Source organism: Podarcis tiliguerta (assembly GCF_965153285.1).
Source record: "Podarcis tiliguerta genome assembly, chromosome: 18".
Classification (NCBI taxonomy): Eukaryota; Metazoa; Chordata; class Lepidosauria; order Squamata; family Lacertidae; genus Podarcis; species Podarcis tiliguerta.
Window position 1 is genome coordinate 10,028,630 of NC_139551.1, and position 14,856 is coordinate 10,043,485.

General features: G+C 50.7%; 1 protein-coding gene across 4 annotated transcripts in view; it reads right to left on the reverse strand.

The window, feature by feature from the left end:
- BTBD2 (BTB domain containing 2) overlaps window positions 1-14,856 on the reverse strand; it is a 25,567-nt gene continuing 10,711 nt past the window's right edge. For 2 of the 4 annotated variants that reach the window (XM_083421658.1, XM_083421655.1), the window contains exons 3-9: window positions 14,486-14,642; window positions 13,615-13,720; window positions 11,515-11,712; window positions 6,801-6,993; window positions 4,724-4,811; window positions 3,877-4,023; window positions 1-2,064 (exon numbers count right to left, since the gene is read on the reverse strand). In XM_083421658.1, the coding sequence (XP_083277784.1) occupies window positions 1,903-2,064; window positions 3,877-4,023; window positions 4,724-4,811; window positions 6,801-6,993; window positions 11,515-11,712; window positions 13,615-13,720; window positions 14,486-14,642 (1,051 nt within the window). In that variant the 3' untranslated portion in view covers window positions 1-1,902. Of the gene's footprint in view, window positions 2,065-3,425; window positions 3,515-3,876; window positions 4,024-4,723; window positions 4,812-6,800; window positions 6,994-11,514; window positions 11,713-13,614; window positions 13,721-14,485; window positions 14,643-14,856 lie in introns of all 4 variants that reach the window. The other 2 variants (XM_083421657.1, XM_083421656.1) reach the window with 2 other exon arrangements.

A 14,856-nucleotide genomic window follows, 5' to 3' on the forward strand; every position in this document is an offset into this window, starting at 1 on the left:
TGAAAGACAACCTGCCTTTTATTGGATTTCCTATTTACAAATCAGAGAGAGAGAAACCAGGGTGAACACTGAAAATTATATATATATATATATAATATGTATATATAGCACATCTGATACATTCATTATATTTCTGTTGTAATTAACATGAGCAAATTTCCAGGCGCATCGGACCTTCCAAGAGGTTGGGGGCTAGGCATGGTGGGCAAGCGAGTTTGCGAACGGCAGGATTCGCACCAGGGCCTGAGAACCATCGACTGGGCATGATTCTGCCTTCGACTGGTGTGAACAAACCGCCACCATCCCAAGCACATCCTATAACCAAGAAGGGCGGCACTAGTGAGATTCCAATTGGGGGTGGGGAGGGCTGCAACGGCAGTTAAATTTAAGCTACTCAGCCACCCAAAATGTCAGTAGCTGTGTTGGGAACCTATTCAGTGATCTCTATATACAGACTGGGGGGGGGGGGGGCGTCTATGTACACAGCTCAAGAAGGGGGGTGGGGGTGGGGAGCAAATGGAGAGGCAGTCGAAAGCCCCCCCAAAACTGATGCGGCACTGCTGCAGCAACATGCACTCTTCGGAAGAAGCCAAAGACCTACAAAGGCTTTTGCACCGATGAGAAGCTTGTAGCTGAGGAATGGCTCCATTATCCATACTGGCCATATTGAGGCTCACAAGTGCAGGTAACAAACAGAGGGACTTGCACTGGGTGCTCTACCACAAAGAAACTTTTTTTGCATTTGTTTTTTTCAAAAAGCCCAGCAGCGCCAGCTTTTGAACACAGCCAGGATTCAGGTGATGACAGCTGCGTGCCCAAGGCAAGTTGCTTACAGGTTTCCACAGGCAGGAGATTTCACGGGGGGTGGGGGTGGAATGGGCAAACGAACACTCCAATCAGTGCTGGTGGGGATCCCACCTTCAGCACAAAAGCCTTCTAGGTTTGATGAATTTCTGCCAGGTCACCAAGACGCCCAGGGTTTTCTAGGGGGATTTTTAAACCTCTGTTTGGCTGCTGGGCTTTCGGGAAACGCAGCTCATCGAAGCCCTAGCAAGATGTCTCCCAGCTCGAAAACCAACCCCCAAACGAGCAAATCGGCAGTCAGCTTGTGAATGGGAACCAGACTCAAAAGGAGACCGTAGAAGAGTAAAATGCATTGTTGAGTTGCACTATATTATTATTATTATTAGCAGCAGCAAGCAACATATTGACGATCAGAGTCCAGGGACTTCAGCCACTCCCGTTACTCTTCAAACAAGGCAAGTTTTTTTGTGGCTGCGAATCGCCCTCACTGCCTCGCGTTCAGGGACGAGTCCCTCCCCAAAACGATTTTTAAAAAATCTGTCCCGTGACACGATAAGGTAGTTGTCCGGCGAGGGCAGGAGCAGCCTGGGCTGGCCAGGGTCCTGCAGAAAGGGCGTTCTGGGTCAAGCCTTGCCAGGTGACAAGTCGTCAGAAACACGTTTCCTCCTTGCCCTGCCGCATGCCCCTGTCCGGCCTGATCCTGGCCCAGAGGGGGGCTTCCTTTGGCAGGGATTGTCCATCCGCAAGAGCCAGTCTGCACCCGCCTCCCCACTGCAACAGCTGGATGTAGAAGCGGCTACGTTCACAATGCAATGGTAGAGCCGTGCTGCCGGCCTGGGCAGAAGGAACCGCTAGCCGCCGTCCCGGCCTGACTCAGGCCAGCGAATCGTCCCGTCAGTGGGCTCCCGGTGTCGGCCCCGCTGGGCCCCCAGCCCCGGCTAGCAGCCCTCCTGCCAGAACGGCAGAGGACGGCCTGGGGTTTCAGCTGGGAAGGACACGCAAGGGGTGTGCATGGAGGGGGAGAGATGAGGCGGGAGGAGGGGGGGCGGCAGCACATGGCCGCCCGCCCGGCAGCGAGCTATCCCCCCGCAGTGGCCCCTATGTGTAGAAGATGATCTCGGGGATCTGTCCGTCCTCCACGGACGTGCCGTTGTTGTTGCCGGCGGCGTAGCAGAAGGTGAAGCAGGTCTTGGCGCCCGTCGTCGGCGACTCGTGGATCACTTTGCGGAGCCCTTTGGTGCCGTAGTGGGAATCGGGGCCCTGGGAGAGAGAAGGGAGAGAGCATGTAAGCAGTCTTGCAGTCAAGCCCCAGGCCAGCATCCTACTCTCAGCGGCCGACCAGAAGCCCCTGGGCTAAACCCTCACACAGGACTCAAAGCACAAGAGCAACTCTCCTGGGGTTTTCGGAGGCATTTTCCGAGGCCATCAATAGATTTCTTTGCCACAAATCTGTCCAATCCTCTTTTTAAAGCCCCCCAAAGCTGAGGTAATAATAATAATAATAATAATAATAATTTATTATACCCTGCCCATCTGGCTGGGTTTCCCCAGCCACTCTGGGCGGCTTCCAACAAAACACTAAAATACAATAACCTATTAAACATTAAAAGCTTCCCTAAAGAGAGCTGGCTTCAGATGTCTTCTAAAAGTCTGGTAGTTGTTCTTCTCTTTGACATCTGACAGGAGGGCGTTCCACAGGGCGGGTGCCACCACCAAGAAGGCCCTCTGCCTGGTTCCCTGTAACCTGGCTTCTCACAGGGAGGGAACCGCCAGAAGGCCCTCGGTGCTGGACCTCAGTCTCCGGGCAGAACAATGAAGGTGGAGACACTCCTTCAGGTATACTGGACCGAGGCCGTTTAGGTTAGCGAGCTCCACAGCTGCGATTTTGACCTGAGCAATTACAAGGCTGGCGACCCCACACACAAGAGAGACCTGCGTCTGATGTTGGGGCTGAACGGTCCACTAGCCGTAAAGCGTGGCCCATGTTGGGGGGGGCGGAGACATTTAGGAACCACTGTTAGAAATTGCCCAAGCACCAAGCCCTTTTTGCGACTGGCGCACGTCCGATTGCGACGCTTTGGAGATCTCTGGGCACTAGGTGGGCTACTGACATCTCCACCTGGCTACCCCCTCCAGCTTCCTTAAGAGCTGGTTTTTTTACATTTAACTCCCACCTTTTTCTCCAAGGATTGCATGATTTAAATACACACACCCCATGTTAATCCCTACAACGACCCTGTGAGGTGGACTAAGGCTGGGACTGACTCCAGGGTGAGCTTCATGACTGAGTGGCGATTTGAACCCTGATCTCCCAGGTCTGACGCTCTAACCGCTACGTCACCCTGCCTTCCTAGAGCCCTTCTGCTAGGGGGAAGCTCTATAAATTAAGTAGGTAAATAAATAGGGGGACAGCCAAATGTCCCTGAGAGAAGGATCCGAAATATTTCCCTTGAAATTTGAATTTGTTTTATTCTGGAATAAAATTTGATGCTTTAATGTGTTGTCAACCGCTTTGGGATTTTTACTTTACAATATAAAGCGGTATAGATATGAAATGAAAACAACTATTACCACTATACAAACACCATCGGGGGGAGGGGGGGTTAGGCACCTAGACATACCTCAGTTTAAGGTACCCTTTGGCGATTGGCTTATATATTCGAGTTTCTAACACCGTTAGGAGCCCACTTGCCATTCTACTCGCCCAAGACTACGAAAACAAGAACAAAACCACAGAAATGGGTGATTTGGGGCTAGTCGCCGTCTCTCAGCCAAACCTACCTTGCGGGTTTGTTGTGAGGATAAAATGGAGAGGAGCAAGGAGCTTGTACAAAAGATGTGGATATATAAATGGAATAATAAATGGAATTTTAAAATAAAATAATGATAGGAACAGGCAGCAAGTGAGCCACAAGGCCAGCCTTGGTGGACTGTGGCGGTCCCCTCCTCCTCACCTTCCCAAGCCAGGACAAAGCACGTCTTCAAAACCAAATATAAAAATGTTTGCGCACACTCCCTGAAGCGCAGAAAAAGCTCCCCCCCCCCCCCGCCCAGCCCAGCGTGCAGAGTTACCTTCAACGTGGCACAGGCTGTGTAGCTGACAGTGGGCAAGATCTCAACGGGCTCTTTAAACATGACCCGGAAAGTGTTGGAAGACCCATCGCAGCTGAAGCCGGTGTCATTTTGGCCCAGGATTGTGTTGCTGTCGGTGTGAATAATCTGGGGGCAGGCAGGGGAGGAAGAGACAGAGAAAGGGAAAAACAAAAACAAAGGGAAACCTTTTCAACTCACGACATCTCTGCAAATGAAGATGTAAGCTCCTCTCCCTGGCCTACGGAGCCAGAACTCCGAGTCCACCTAGCCCTGGGCTTCCCAAACTTGGCCCTCCAGCTGTTTTGGGACTACGATTCCCATCATCCCTGAGCATGGATCCTGGTAGCTAGGGAGAATGGGAGTTTTAGTCCAAAAGCAGCTGGAGACCCACAGCTTTTGGAAACTCTGATCTCGCAGATGCTGTCCTGCTCTGCAGTATTGCGCTCAGACACACACAGTTGTTTTTAACAACATGAAATACTTTTTAATATAAAAGTCAACCCACCCTGGATTTACCGGGGTTTTTCCTTTGCTATGGGATCTTCCGCTCAGCCACTGGAAGCTCCACTTTTCTTCAAAAACAAGCATCTAAAAAGTATTTGTGGGGAAACTTCCCTCCGCTGCCTCCCATTGCTGGGTACCACATTTCCTCAACGACCATCGGTTGGTGGACGGACGGAAAAGCAGATGGAAGTCAGTTACGCCCCTCTCCCTCTTTTTCTCAGCAGATCCCCCTTTTATCCCTTCAACTGCCTGGCCCCTTTTGCGGATATTTGTCCTTGCCCCCCCCCCCCTGCCCCAAGTCAAAACCTGGAGAGTTCTCTACCTGTATATTTACTTGATAATCTGTTGGGCCGTGGATGGATCCGTACAACCCGAATCCGACGATAAATATCCTTTTGTTGACAGAGAACCTGGAGGGTTGGAGAGGGAAAGTACAGAAGATCAAGCACAGAAAAATTCTGCTGGATACAGGCAAGCGAAGGTTGCTGGGGGGGGGGGGCTTGGGGGTCTCACAGATGACACCAGACTCCTGCTTGCAGCATCCCTGACGCAGCAGCCAAGGTGGCCGGGGGCCAACGCAGGGAGGAACCCAGCAACTCATGGAGGCAGTGTTAGAAACTCAGATATATAAGCTAGGTGCCAAAAGGCTCCTTAAATCAAGGTTACAGTCGCCAAAATGGAATGTCTAGTTGCCATTTTTGAGCAAGACAGCTATAAAAGTCTTGTTTTTAAAATGAGGGACTGACTGTGGATTCTCAGTTAAACATCTGAGATAGCCATGTTCAAATATATAAAAGGATGTCACCTAGAGGAGGGAGAAAGGTTGTTTTCTGCTGCTCCAGAGAAGCGGACACGGAGCAATGGATCCAAACTACAAGAAAGAAGATTCCACCTAAACATTAGGAAGAACTTCCTGACAGTAAGAGCTGTTTGACAGTGGAATTTGCTGCCAAGGAGTGTGGTGGAGTCTCCTTCTTTGGAGGTCTTCAAGCAGAGGCTTGACAACCCTATGTCAGGAGTGCTCTGATGGTGTTTCCTGCTTGGCAGGGGGTTGGACTCGATGGCCCTTGGGGTCTCTTCCAACTCTAGGATTCTATGATCTGGCTGGTTCGGATGCCTTGAGCTGGCTTAAAAACTTTGCGAACTGAAAGAAGAAAAGTCCCTTGACCCAGGGACAGTCCACATATATACTGGCCTATTCTGACCTCTTTTTCCTAATGGTGACATGGACCATTCGTAACGTGGGGATCTTATTCACAACTGTGAGCAGGGCAGGAGGCGGGAAGCAAAGACAAGCAACAACAATTTGCTATAACGTCGTTCACCGCTCCTGCTCAGGATGCACAGAAAAAAGCATTTTGGTTGCTGAAATTCATTCCAATTGGGCGGATAAAATATAACTGATAGAATTCTACAGGATGGGGTATCAGTGTGTGAAAACAGTCCGGATTCACGGATCCCCGGATGGTGGAGATGTCAGAAGCCATCCTAGCGCCCAGGCATCTTCACTTGGTTCCAAACGGCCGAGATCCAGGTGCAAAGTGTGCCAGGCACCTCACGAGTTTTGAACACTGCCTTGAGGGTGACAGGTTTCCCCTCCCCTGGTCTAAGAAGATGCATTCCCTTTCTTTCACCTCTTGCCTGCAGTATTATTATTATTAAATTTTATTTATACCCCGTGCTCCCCAGCCAAGACCAGGCTCAGGGCGGCTAACACTGGTATAAAAACAGTTGATTGAAATACAACTTAGAAACAAGATTAAAATACAACATTAAAATGCAACCTCCTTACAGTAGGAATTCAAATCAAAAATGTTTTGGGGGATGAAAACGTCAAGTCTTCACCAAGGCCAACTATCCAGACTGGTCCTATGTGGGCCAGAAAAAAGCCAGGGAAGTCCCCAAATAGGAGTTCCATCACAGAAGGAGAAAGGAAAAAGGAAAGAGGGGAAGGGGATCAAGTTGATTCGAAGCCAAAGGCCAGGTGGAACAACTCTGTCTCACAGGCCCTGCAGAAAGAAATCAGATCCTGCAGGGCCCTGGTCTCGTGAGGCAGAGCGTTCCACCAGGCTGGGGCCAGTGTTGAAAAGGCCCTGTCTCTGGCTGAGGCTAATCTGACTTCCTTAGGGCCCGGGACCTCTAGGGTGTTGCTATTTATGGACCTTAAGGGAAATGCTGCTTTTTAAATCCGGGATGGAGAACCTCGGACGCTCCGGACATTGGACTGCTGCCTCCCGTCACCCTTGACTGCTGGGAGTCGTAGTCTGGCAATGCCTGGAAGGCGCCAGGATCTGGCTCCAAGTGTTGTAGAAGCCTCCCTCCCAACCCAGCTGGACAAGCCGCGGCAGAAGGCTCTCTGCTGGGGAGCAGGCAAGTGGAGTCAGGGCCCCAGGACCCACCTGATCCGGTCGCTGGTCCCACTGTACCCCCAGCGACTCTCCACCTGCTGGAAGCGGTTGATGCTGCACTCCTTCCCACGCAGGCAGCAGCGGGGGCGGTCGATGAACTCTACCCGCGGCTTGGGGTTGACGGTGAAGTGCAGGAACAGGCTGACCACTTCGCGGTCGGTCAAGATGCCCGACTGAGCTGGCCCTGGGGAAAGGCAGCGGGAAACATCAACAAGGACAGCGTGAGCGTCAATACCACGCTTACTGGGTTTTTTCACTTGGTCCCTCCCTTGTTCTTTTAATTTCATCTTGCTTTTAATTTGTACGCTGCCTTCCCACATCGCACGAGACCATTTACAAGCCGAAGAAACGACAAAACGCACAACGAAGCTCACACGGCTTATAGCAGCCCTGTCCGATGCAAGCAGGTCGTAATGAAAAATAAACAGCTTCTATTGAGTAATGTAATGTTCGATAATCCGTTTGGAATACAATATTACACAGCAAAATTAACTCTCAAACTCTCACTAAATAATCACCTTCGATGGTTGCAACAAATCATTACTGGACTATAATTGATTAAGATGACAGCAAGTCGAAAGACATAAAGCACTACATTTTTTTTAAAAAAAAACACCTGTAAAAATATTGAATTGTCACAACCAAGTCACATCCGGCCAAGGTTACTCCGGAGGGGAATTTTGTAGTTTGATTGTGCAGTTTAAACTGTGGGATTTGCTCCTGCCAGGCGCAGGGATGGTCACCAACCCAGGTGACTTCAAACGAGGATATTCACAGAGAAGGCGATTCATGGCTATGAGCTGCTGCATCCACACTCTCTCCCAACTGTCGGAGGAAGTAAATTCCTCCAAATACCAGGGTTTGAGAATCACGAAAGAGGAGAGCTGCTCTTGCACCCGGGTCCTGCTTGAGGGCTCCCCTTGAGGCACCTGGCTGGCCAATGTGGGAACAGGAGGCTGGATGAGGCGGGCCCCTTGTCGCCCGGATCCAGCTGCAGGACTCTTTAGGATGTTCTTACCCGAGAGAGGAAGAGGGAGAACATGTCTGGGCAACTGTTCAGGGTCATGGAGCAGATTGCCGTGGGGAACTAAATCCAGACGAATGCCTCGCAAGACGAAAAACTCGCCACACGAAAGAGTTTTTTGTTTTCTGAGTTGCTTCGCAAGACGGATTTCCCTATGGGCTTGCTTCGCAAGACGAAACGTCTTGCGCCTTTTTAAAAAAAACTGCCAATGCATTCCTATGGGAAACCGTCAATACACAGCAGTGCTTCGCAAGACGAAAAAACTCGTAGAACAAAAAAACTCGCAGAACGAATTAATTTCGTCTTGCGAGGCACCACTGTATAGTTGTAACTGCCCTGAGACCTGCAGGCATACGGCAATATACTAATAGTAATAGTAATAATATCTCTCCACTCCAAAACTACAATTCACTGCTACCATGTTTCTAGGAAAGAGCTTACAAAGCTGAAACACGACATGAAGAAAATAAGGACAGGAGAAATGACCCTCTCCTTTTCCCGCACTGCTAGAAATCAGGGTCATCTAATGAAACTGAAAGTGTTGAGCTTTAAAGCCCTAAACGGCCCTGTATCCCTGAAGGAGCATCTCCACCCCCATCGTCCAGCCCAGACACTGAAGTCCAACTTGAATGTCTTCTGGTGGTTCCCTCACTGTGAGAAGTGAGATGAAAGGGAACCAGGCAGAGGGCCTTCTTGGTGGTGGCACCTCCTGTGGAATGCCCTCCCGGCAGATGTCAAAGAAATAAACAACTATCTGACTTTTAGAAGACATCTGAAGGCAGCTCTGTATAGGAAAAGTTTTAAATGTGTGATGTTTCACTGTGTTTTAATTTTCTGGAAACTGCCCAGAATGACTGGGGTAACCCAGTCAGATGGGTGGCATATAAACTTAGTAGTAGTAGTATGCACAGACACTAGCGTCTGGCCCCGCCCACCACTGTCATGTGCCTCAGGTCATGTGGCCCTTGGCCTTATCAATCCCTGATTAGATGTTCTTCCAACTTTGCTTCAGACAGAGGGCATTCCCATCCCACCTGGAGATGCTCTGCTGCTGAGCAATGGCCCTTCCCCTCAACGCAGAGGTGGAATGGCCCTCTGTCCCAGAAGCTTTAGCTGAGATTCCTGCATTGCAGGGGGCTGGGCTGGATGACCTTTAGGGGTCCCTTCCAGCTACCATTCTGTGATTCTATGATGGACAGTGTCCTCCTGCCCACATCATACACTCTCACACTTTATCCCAAATCCACCACCTGGGGGGGGCAGTTGCTTCACAGCTTTTGCGTGCTGCCCTTCAGCAAATATTTGCTCTGGAGGGAAAGGTGTGGCGGCAGCACAGCTGCTAGTCTGTTCAGAAAGACTGTGACTGCAGAGGCTGCATTCTCCACCCCCAAGTAGTATGTGTGAATGTTTGGCTGGAGAATGGCTGCCGAGGACGGCTCATCGCACGCTGGCAAAATACCCGGTCAGGACCAAGCCAGTGGGTGCTGCATCCACAATATACATTTACAGCACTCTTATACCGCTTGGGGGACACGGGTGGCGCTGTGGGTTAAACCACAGAGCCTAGGACTTGCTGATCAAAAGGTCGGCGGTTCGAATCCCCGCAATGGGGTGAGCTCCCGTTGCTCGGTCCCTGGTCCTGCCAACCTAACAGTTCGAAAGCACGTCAAAGTGCAAGTAGATGAATAGGTACCGCTCCGGCGGGAAGGTAAACGGCATTTCCGTGCGCTGCTCTGGTTCGCCAGAAGCGGCTTAGTCATGCTGGCCACATGACCCAGAAGCTGTACGCCGGCTCCCTCGGCCAATAAAGCGAGGGAGCCACAACCCCAGAGTCAGCCACGACTGGACCTAATGGTCAGGGGTCCCTTTACCTTTTACCTATACCACTTTGAACCATCACAATTTCCCCCAGGTAATCCTGGGAACTGTGGTTTGCTAACAGTTTCCTCGCAGCAGCCACTGTGGTCTAGTGGCATCAGATCTGGGAGACCAGGGTTCGAATTCCCGCTTGGCCATGAAGCTCACAGAGCGATCTTGCAGCCAGTAACTGCTTCTCAGCCTAACTTCCCTTGCAGTTAATCCCCTGTGGGGATTAAATGAGGAGGAGGGAGAAGCATGTGCTTCTTGGGAGAAAATGTGGGATGTAGATGCAATAAATAGAATAACAGAATCGCAGATCTGGAAGGGACCACAAGGGGATCAAAACTGCAACGCTGGGAGTTATCAACACCAGCTGTCTTACACATTCCTACATGTTCCAGCCACAAACCCTTTCACTTTTGCTGATGAACCAGTCAATGAACTTGTATCAACAACCAGGGACTGGGGGGTGGGAGGGAAAGAGAGAGAGAGAGAGAGAGAAGGGGGCGCTACGCCCAATCCGCTGAACCCTCTGGTTCTTGCAAGCATCCCGAGCCCTTCTGTCACAGCACCTCAAGCTGCCCTCCAGAGCCTGCCCCACTGATGTGGGTTTTCAAGGGGGGGGAGGAATAAATTGGAAAACTTCCCGACGCTGCCTCAAAATCAGTTGGGACCTCATTCAGCATCCTGCCCTCACGCTGGGCCAACCAGGTGTTCATGAGAAGCCTGCAAGAGACCTTTAAAAGATGCCGTTCATTATAACATGGAAACGAACCAGTTTGACTACTGTAGTTTCCATTGTGTTACTAATCTGTTTTTTCAGAAACTGAATTTTCCCATGGGAAAAAAAACGGCGGCAGCAGAGGAATATTTTCTGCTCCGCATCGCTGCCTGGCTTCCCCCTCGATATTTGCCCCCCACAGCAAGCGGCAAAAGTGCCTCTTTGTTCCCAGGAGGCATTTGTGGGGCTGCGCGAGCTGGCAGCACACGTAACCCTGCACATTTATTTTAATGGCTTGTATTTATTCGCAAGCAGCTTTGGGGAGAAGGGGAGTGGGCCAAAACAGCTTCCAGTGAAATAATCCACAGGGCGACTCAGGACTAGCCATTGCTCTGTGCAAGAGAGCAAGCACCCTGTCTGCATGCAGAAGGTTCAATCCCCGAAGGCTCCCCCAGGTAAGTCTGAGGACTTCCAGCCCAAATCCCTGGAGAGCCACTGCCAGTCAGTGTGGACAATATTGAGTTAGATGGGCCAAAGGTCTGATTCGGCAAAAGGCAGCTACCGCTGTTCCTGTTTAAGCTGGCCTTTTATGGATGACCATGAGGACTAGAATCTTAATTTAAATTTAGGGGAAGGACCCTAGAGTTTGGCAGTAGAGCACCTGCTTTCCAGAAGGTCCCAGGCTCTTTTTAATATTAAATTTCAGAATTTTTTTTTTAAAAACTTCCAACTTTAATACTTATTTTCCTTAACCCTTAACTCCATGATGTTTTTGTTCCCACCCTTTTTTTCTGCTGCATTACGTGACGCATTTACACCCCACAGTTATTTCCACTATTGCAATCGGCGTCTTTCCCTTTCTGCTGCTTACGTTTTGAATCCTGCTTGCGACTTCGTTCAGCCATGATACTCCCTCGAGTGCTCCAAAAGGGGACGCCGCTCTTCAGCAACATAAAGTCCCGGGTTCAATCCTGGGCAGGGCTTGAAAGGGCTCCAGGGCGGACACCCTGGACTTGGGATACACGGCCGCTTAGGGTCCTGTGACATTGAGTTGCTAAGTCTCCAGACCCCCTGGATTTCAAGAAGGGCTCCCCGCTTACCCGCTGCGAACTCCTCGATGGTCATCAAGGGGAAGCGGATGAGGGAGAGGGCTTTGCCTAGAGTTTTCCGCTTGTTTTCTGGGACCACCTGCAGCTGCTGCCGCTGGCACTCGGCCTCTGACCACCGGACCACCGCGTTGAAGAGGCGCACCTCACGGATGCCAAGGGTGTCCCTTTCCAGGACAGCCACCAGTGTATCTGTCGGGCAAGCAGAGTGGGGCGTCAGCTGCAGGCCCCGGCGATATAGGGCTTGAGGGCAGGGAAGAGGGGCAGCCACAGCTCTCCACAATGTTGCTGGGCAGCTATTTCCGTCACCCACACCAGCTGCCAGCTCACGGTTGCTCCTCATCCCTAATCTGAGAAGAGGCATGTTCCCATTTATTGCACACAGAAGGAATGCTGTTTCTTTCTTGCAACGTCTAAGATGCTGACGGGACTCCAACTCCCATCATCCCGACCACTGACAACGCTGGGGCTTCTGGGAGCTGCCACCCCCTGAAGGGTCCCTTATCCACACATTAGGGCAAACGGGGACGGCATGGAGCTGTTTTCATTGCCATTTCATCCAGGAAAGGAAGGAACCTGGGAGCTTCGCTGGTTTTTGAAAGGCAGCTTTGAGAAACGTTTCACAAACTGAGCCAACTGCTCTGAGTGGCAGAGAATTCTGGGGCAAATGCAGCTCTCACCTGAGTGCTCAGACCTGAGCACGTACTCTCCAGACCAGTCCCAAAACCCCACTGGGGGTAAAATTCCTGCCATCCCTGAGCTGGCTATGGACAATGGGAGTTGTAGTACAGCAACACCCTGGGACACCCGAGCTAACAAGTTAAGCACCTTATTGGGCGAAGCTGAAGTATCACCAGGTCAGTGGGACCTGGTTGCAGCAGCAACACTCCCAACACAGCAAAGGCTGGCTGTTCTAGCAGGGAGCTTGGGCTCTCTCAATCTGATCTCCTTGCCAAGAAGACCAGAACTTTCCCCCAAAGCAGCCTGACGATCGCTGCCACAGATGAGGAACCAGGGCTCAAATCTGCACGGATCAGTCTCTGCACGTATGCAGAGGTACGCCGTGACGGAAGGAGGAAGGCCGCACATGGGGCAAGCCAGCCACGGCTGCTACTGCTGGCTGCCCTGCCCTGTTCCCACTCGCCCTTTTCATCCTGCAAGGCTTGGGAGGAATGCAGCAGCACAAACGAGCCCTCTGTTGGCAAGCACCCTGTGTGTGCCAGACAATGGGCATTGTGGCATTCGGCTGGTGGAAGACGGAAGGACAGAATGTCCTCTCTGCCGCCTGACGCAGAGACCGACTTAGTTGGGACACAAAATACCGACCAATGAGGCTTGTCTCGTGGCTTACGTGTCGTTTTGCTTCAAACTTGCATGCTTAAATGCTCCTGCATGCATTTAAAATAAATAATAAACATGCACACAATGCACATATAAAAATTGGGTGCAGGGATATGGCAAGGCCAAAACCCTTGATGCATAAGCTTTCTATGCACAGGAATATCTTAAAGCAAGATATTGTACGGTGGAGCATTCAATCATGCTGAGTTTCCCCACCGGCAGCCCAAAGGGGCGCTTCAGCTCAGACGCAAATTGGCACAGCCTCAATCGGTTGTTTCTGGGATCAACTTGGGACCCTCAAAGGCTTGTATCCAAAACAGCAAATGCACACACACACCAGCACACAACACAACAACCATGAACTGCTGTGCCAATCTGCAGGAATCAGATTTGTAATTATGCACATCTGCCCAGGGGCACAGCAAGAACTCCCTCCCCTTTGCTGAAAGTCTTATTCTGCTACTTCTCCCTGCTGGGTTTTGCATGAACTGTTTGGCAGCATGCTTTGCAGCTATGGGGTCTAGCAACTTGGGGGTTGGTGTGTGTGGTTTTTTTTTACAATAAAAAAATGCATATCATGAATTTGAAAATGCTCAAATTCTGTGAATAGTACAGCTTCCTCTGCCTTTTCCTTTATTCACACAGGCTCAATTCCAGCCCTTCAGGAAGCCAGAACCCAAGCAGTACAGAGAACTATCCAAGCAGCCGACCAACGCTACAATCCCCACCGAGCCTGCAAAGTAGACTACTCACCAAGGTCAATATCTGTGAAGCCTTCGGCGTTGATGGCGTCAGATGTGTTCTTATCTATGTTTTCCAGGCAAAGGCTTGCCAGCTGGGGCTCATCGAAGAGTCTGGCCTGAAAGACAGTCATCAGCCAGCAAGTGAAATAAAAATATACAAGGTTAATTAAAATATGGGGGGGGACTCTATGGAGGGCAGCAGCCAGAATGCGGCAGCTAGACTGATGACTGGGAGTGGCCGCCGGGACCATATAACTCTGGTCCTAAAGGATCTTCAATGCCTCCTAGTCCGTTTCCAAGCACAATTCAAAGTGTTGGTGCTGACCTTTAAAGCCCTAAATAGCCTCGGCCCAGTATCCTTGAAGGAATGTCTCCACCCCAGACGCTGAGGTCCTCCTCTGAGGGTCTTTTGGGGGTTCTCTCACTGTGAAGTTACAGGGAACCCAAGCAAGAGGGCCTTCTCAGTGGTGGCACCCACCCTGTGGAACAGCCCCTCTCATCAGATGTCAAGGAGATAAAGAACCACACAATTTTAAAAAGACACCTGAAGGCAGCCCTGTATTGGGAAGTTTTTAATGTTTGATGTTTTACTATGTTTTCATATGTGTTTGAAGCTGCCCAGAGTGGCTGGGGCAACCCAGCCAGATGAGCAGGGTATAAATAATAAAATAATAATAATTGACATTATCTTCTCTGAACTAAGAAGTTCCCAATGATGCAACCTTTCCCCATAGAGTTTGAAAGGCATTGTCTCAGCAAAGAACTGGGGGGCAGCGGAGGTTGGCCGGCACGGCCTACACCTTTTCCAACGCCCTCCAGACCAGTTGGGACCACCCCTCGCGACAGCCTCTGCCAGCACAGAACCTCCTGTGCAAGCATACCTGCGTTAAGAGCATGAAGGCGTTATCTGCCCTGAGGTTCTTCTTGAGGAACTCCACACAGTGGGCTTCGAGCGCGGGGACGGCGTACTTCTTAGCGGTGTAAAGGGTCGTCATCACGGTCTCTGGCCCTATCTGAACCTCATCAGAATAGAGAAACCTGGGAGCGAGAGCAGGGAGGGCAGGAAGAAAGCACTGCTGCAATTAAAAACAAGGATTTTGACTTAAGATACAGCACTAGCATGGAATAAGTTAGTTGTTAGGTATGAAGGGTTCTCCGTGCCCATAAATGGGAGGTTGGGGGGGGTCTCCATTTTGCACCTGACTCAGCAGCAGCCCAGTCATAGCACACCATCAGAAGCCTGGAGGTGTCT